Source organism: Juglans microcarpa x Juglans regia, chromosome 6S (genome assembly GCF_004785595.1).
Source record: "Juglans microcarpa x Juglans regia isolate MS1-56 chromosome 6S, Jm3101_v1.0, whole genome shotgun sequence".
Classification (NCBI taxonomy): domain Eukaryota; kingdom Viridiplantae; phylum Streptophyta; class Magnoliopsida; order Fagales; family Juglandaceae; genus Juglans; species Juglans microcarpa x Juglans regia.
This window is the reverse complement of record NC_054605.1, coordinates 21,151,667-21,157,622: the sequence shown is the minus strand read 5'-3', so window position 1 is coordinate 21,157,622 and position 5,956 is coordinate 21,151,667. Positions and strand designations below refer to the sequence as shown.

Sequence of the window (5,956 nt, the reverse complement as noted above, 5' to 3'; positions counted from 1 at the left end):
ATTCGGTTATGATGTGTGAAGGAAACATCACCATACGACTTGAGTTTTAAGAGTTCGGGAGCCACGTTCTCTTGAGGGAATCAAAGTCCACAAACACTATCATGCTAATTTCCCATTTTGAACATATGTTGCATTTCTTTGCACAGGGAGGGAAAAAAAAACGGAAGGTCGGTAGCTTATGATGTGGAACTCATGTACAGAATGGAATAAAAACTCTTTACTTTTTCATTATGCATTCAGTTTCTTACTAGTGTATTCCAATGACATAGATTCACTAGAGTCAAGAGGCAGTAATCTCCTCGACACTGCAGATTTCCTCAACAAACTGGGCTTTTGGCTCCAAATCAATGAACTGGTTGGACTTACTAGCAAGATGTGAGATGCTAACCCTCCCATGACGCTTAATATAGTCAGCAACAGCTTTCATTTCCTCTTGGGAGATGTATATGTATTTTCCTCTATCATCCATGACACCAGAGAGTCGCCCTAAAAAAAAAAAAATCGACATTATATTCCTCAACAAGAGAACTGCACTTCCTAGATAAAAATCAATCAATATCAAAAGAGACGTGCTGATAAGAAGTGGCTTTTAACTTTTTTAATAACTAGCAGGCGATAATTGGCATTCTTCGTTTTTTTTTTTTTTTTTTTTTTTTTTTTTTTTTTTTTTTTTTTTTTTTTTTTTTATGGGTAAGCTCTCATCATCTAAGGATAATGGGTTGTGATATGTTTGACTAGATGGAGAAAACAGAGTGCCAAAAAAAGGGAAAACTAAGTGCACAAACAATCCATTCATGGGAACAACATGTTCACATAGCATATATACAGAAAGAGTGTAAAAAAGAGTTATCTTTTGTGAAATTAAAGCTGGATTGTGGAACTAGAAGTCGTATCTGAACATCAAATTCCAAAAAAATCGAGGAGAAGATGCTTTAGAGCAGTAAAGACAATAACACATACTGGATGGAAACACAATATTATGAACAGGAAAATTACTACAACTATGTCAGCGACAAATAAATAATATATGGAGCAAACAAATGAGAACAAGTAAAACACAAGAGAATATTGAATATTGCTCCAGTTAAAAAATATGATTGTACAAGTCAGCATCACTAGAAGTAAAGAAAATTTAATGATGACTCGGAAGATTTCTGAAACGGGTCTAGATATATGTTTTTTCATGACATACTCTTTTAGATGTTGAAATGAGAGAATAGTTTAAATATCTTCAATTATGAAACGTTGCAACAATGCTCCATTTGACTGTTTGAAACAAGATAGGCAACAAAACTAAAAGGAAATGGAAATATACACACCCATGCTTTCCAGGGAGTTGATACGATTGATACATTCCTGCACCCAACCAAAGTTATAAAGCAAAAATTAGGACCTATATTAAACATAAAACAAAGCAATATGACAATACAAACCACAATTCATAATTCCAATCTCTTGTGTTCACAGACAGATAATAAATACCAGATACATTCTAAAAGAATAAAAAATGGGTACTAATTGTCAAAACACTGAACCAATATAAATTCATCCTTACCATAAAGTATAAACCTTATTTATTATAGCATTTGGAAGAATAAAAGTTGAACGGAAGTTAAAGGGTGAACACGGAATACCTGAGTGCGTAGCTTGAATTCTGAAGCAAGATCTTCTAAGGGAACACATTTGTGGTTCTGCAAGATCACATTAAACGAGTTGGAAAGCAAAATCTATTATTAAAAAAGTTTGTTAGGCACAGGACTGAAAATCACCTTTATGTATTCCACAAAATTGGAAAGTAAGCCCTGATTTCCATCTTGCACTTCGTTCTCTGTAGTTCCTTCGGCATCAACTGAAAAGTCTCCTTTCCACTTTTCAAACTCTAATGCAGCAGCTTCCTCCTCCCTGGCCCTACGAGCCTCTGCTTCTTCTTCCTAATGAACCATGGAAAAATTCCTCAACAAAGGAATCCCACATGTGTGCACAGACTAAAATCCAACAAAAAGGAAATGATCACCAACCAGCATACGCTCCTTTGCTTCATGCTCCTCATCCTTCCTCCTCCGCATTTCAGCATACCTGTCTTGTTTTGTTTGCCTTGAATCTCTTGCAGCATGATCAACCTTCAAAACAACCATATGGAACATGGAACAACAAAATACTAAAGATCCAAGAACAAAATTTGAAACACAAAAGTTACTTTTTTTTAACACAAAAGTTCTCATAAACCAAGGACCAAAAATCTTCAAATAGATCTTGAAGATATTAAAATTCTACAAGACGGGCATTCTATGTTTTTCCAGAGTTTCCTTCATTTCTGATTCTCACTGGTTAGGTAAATTGAGAATTATTTAGTAACCATAACATGTCCCCTTTTTCCATTTTCCATTAGATCTAAATCAGGGGAACCGATAGATATTCTTGTTCTAAATGTAATGCCAACGTTGGATTTTCATTTGATCTGACGTTAAGTGGTCATGGCTAGCAGCAGTGCCTTACCCGTAACTACATTAGTTTTTTTTTTTTATCAGTCCATAACCACATTGTTTTTTTTATTGGCACTAGGCGTCCAAGAACAAAGTCCTGACTAATCCCGGGGTCACACAGGCTCTCGGCAAGGAGTTTCACACCAGAGCACCTCGGATAATTCAAGGGAAAATTCCCCCAATCCGATATCCCCTAGAAATTGTTTGCAGCAAGAGAATTCAAACTTTAGATTTGGAGGGAGCATACTACCAAGACCAAGGCCCTTACCACTTGAGCCAACCCTTAGGGTTCCGTAAACACATTATTTAAAAAACAAAGATGATTAACCATACCTGACGTTGTGCTTCCCGCTCTTGCCGCTTCTTTTCTTTTTTCTTTGATGCTTTAGCCTCATAATTCTCACCCACAACAGCTTCATCATCACTTTCGTCGACAGTTTCTGCGTTTACATATGAATACTTACTTCACTTGATGCAACACCAGTTTTCCAACTTACAAAAGGTAGTCAAAGAAAGCAAAACCAGGTCCTAGAAGCACATCTAGGATCATAAAGGTCCAATATATGTATTCTCTTTACAGTTTATAGATGCATATATGTAAAGATATGACAAAACAGACAGAAAACTGATTAACATATAACTCTGTAAACTTAATAAACTGAGAAAGTTGATGCTTTAACCAGCACACTAGCAAACTATTTCCAAGAGACCACACCATCCTGAAATGTTCTCAGGTCGTACATATCACAGATATATTTTTTTTTTTTATAAGTAATAATTTTATTCAAAGAAATAGGCATAAGCCCAAGTACACAGGGCGTATACGATCACAGAAACTCAACCCAATGCAATCATTCCAGATCCACACTCTATGAAGTTATCATACAGTTTGTTGATTTGAAAAATTCAATCTATCTACAGCCACAATCTCCATTACATGATAGGCCCATATATCTTCTCAATTACTTATCGATCTGCAGTTCCTTCACCTCAAGTTTCTAGCCTCCACATGAACATATAACCCATGTTAGACATTTTAAGAGATATCTTACGACCAATCATTCTCTGCAGTGGACTATATAAAATCATCTAAGAGGGATGCTACTCATCACCCCACACCACACACTTTACATAATTTAATTTTTATTTGATTTTATTATTTTTGTTAAACTAATTGAGTTGTTCTACTTATCATCCATACACCACATATTTGTTATGGGAAAAAGGAAAAAAAATTAAAAGAAGTGTGGTGTGTGGTGTGAGGGGATGATAAGTAGATTTATTCAATCATCTAAACTGTCATTCCCAAATCCCCATATTCTGCAACCTTTACCTTCACGAATTTGCATTTACTTCTTTTTTTTATCCTTCCCTGTAATGCCCACAATCCCTCCCTACAGCCCATCACCAAAACATGCTATATCCTGACTGCCCATTTTACTGTAGAGTATTTACTAAACTCAAAATTCAATCTGACCCATTTATCCAATTACACAAGAGTAAACACTTGAAAACTTTGCATAACAGAGCCAAAACCAAAGCTCTGGTATATGTCCAGTGGACTTGGGCTATGTCTATTTATATCAATATAATCCTTGTTTTACTGACAACAAAAAAAAGAGACAAAACCAAAAGCATAAACTTTTTATCAATTGCAGAAATAAAGATAACATAAAAAGCCTAAAAACAGCACTTCACAAACCTTCAACACTTGCTGCTGGTGCAGATGATGTGCTGGCTCCAGCAGCCAGTCTTCGACGCATTCGACGGGCACCAGTAGCACGCACAACTGTTTCCCTCCGTGGAACCTAAACTTCATAGTAGGTTAAAAGATCAAATAAAAACCAAGAGTGGAAGAGGAGAACATCAGAGTTTTGTAGATAACTAGTCCCTTTTAGAAATTGAACCCCACACACTAGAAGAAGGTTAAGGCAACAGGAAGAAGAGGATGCAGACCTCATGTTCTTCATTTTCAACCCGCGATGGAGAATCCCGACGTCGTTTCCATAGGTAGAGAGGAATTAATGCAGCAAGAAGAAGCATAGAGAGAATGGCAACAAAAAGTTCTTCCATCTTTTAATCTCGAGCTGCCATTAGAAAATTATGGTGAACCTATTGATAGACGAACACATAAAAATCTAACAAGGTCTTTTATCCAGTAAAGAGAAATGCCATGTCCCAAACTGAGAAAAACAAGTCAACATTCCATCAGATAAGCATCATCAAACAACACTAATTTCATAGTCCCCAACAGCCTGTTAAGATATAAAATAATAAAATCTACCTCTTCCTATTGGCTTAAGCTTTTAGGACAAGTGGTGATTTCACACAGCCTATTATATAAAAAATATCATACTTCATGATCCAATACTGGAATAAATCATTTCATGAATGAGCAACTCTGCAAAGGAAGCGATGACGCAATGGACGTAGAAAAGGAACACAATTTCAATGGTTTCAACAGAAATTTGGATGACTGATTTTAAAGCTACAGAATGAACTAAATTGAACTTGCAAATGGTTTCGAGCTAGATAGAATTCGCGTTCCGCTTGCTTTCTGAGAAAAACGCACGAAAAAGAAACAAAATTAGCGTTCTAAAGTCTCAAAAAATTTGGGCCTTCGCTCAATTGAAGGTAACGCAATCACTCCAACCATTTCAGCCTGCTTGAGCGTACCTTCCAATAATCAGAGAATAAAGACAACAAGGAACATAAACATCAATTGATTTTTTTTTTTTTTTTTTTTTTTGCTATTTCATTTTCTTTACCGGAGCTTTCTCGGGAACCAAACAGATAAGTAGGGTTCCAAATTTTAACACTGAATTCCCATGAAAATTTAAACGAAGAGCACCTTGGCTGGCGTACCTTGAAATTCTTCGAGAAGGAAAGGGAGAGTGTGAAGACGGGTCTGGACGCTTTTTAGACGATTTCAGAGGCACAACTTGTTGCAGTAAGCCATTCTTGTGAAGGAGAAAAACAGGGTAGAAACGACGTTGTTTGTTTAGTTCATGCGTTACACTTTGTAGGAGAGATTCGTCTCCTAAACTACTTGTAGCCAACGTATTGAATTCCGTTCCCGTTGAGTTACTTAAACGGAATATTTCGATATTGCTACGTTTTGATATACTGTTTCGAGATCGACGTTATATAAATAAATTCTATATATAATAACTATTATAAAATAAAAATAAAGAAAATATATTTATAATTATAAATTATACAATCGTCGTATAATCGTTTTGAAAAAATAAATAAAATATGAGACTCATTTGAAAAAAATTAATTTTTAACAGTGAATTTCACTCTTTTTCAAACAATTACGCGATGTTTACACACTTTACGATTATACATAGAATTATTTATAAAAATAATACAAATCTTAAAAACATACATACATAATAAACTTAATAATACTTCTAGTTCTCAATAGTCAATTCAAGTCTTAAACACAAATTTATATGCTCCTACGTAAT

The 5,956-nt window shown here is 35.3% G+C and overlaps 1 protein-coding gene across 3 annotated transcripts; it reads right to left on the bottom strand.

Annotated features, from left to right (window-relative positions):
- Positions 1-202: 202 nt before the first annotated feature.
- On the bottom strand, positions 203-5,531 carry LOC121237485 (DDRGK domain-containing protein 1). Of its 3 annotated transcripts, none has more exons than XM_041134227.1 (9): positions 5,335-5,531; positions 4,440-4,570; positions 4,186-4,291; positions 2,817-2,923; positions 2,019-2,120; positions 1,770-1,931; positions 1,635-1,691; positions 1,320-1,356; positions 203-486 (listed from the first exon to the last, which is right to left on the bottom strand). In XM_041134227.1, exons 2-9 carry the CDS (start codon positions 4,554-4,556, stop codon positions 281-283), a joined length of 894 nt encoding a protein of 297 aa, XP_040990161.1. In that variant the 5' UTR covers positions 4,557-4,570; positions 5,335-5,531; the 3' UTR covers positions 203-280. The 3 variants fall into 3 exon arrangements, with proteins under 3 accessions (XP_040990161.1, XP_040990160.1, XP_040990162.1); XM_041134226.1 differs by having other exon boundaries at positions 5,349-5,531; XM_041134228.1 differs by having other exon boundaries at positions 4,440-4,573; positions 5,367-5,531.
- Positions 5,532-5,956: the final 425 nt, after the last annotated feature.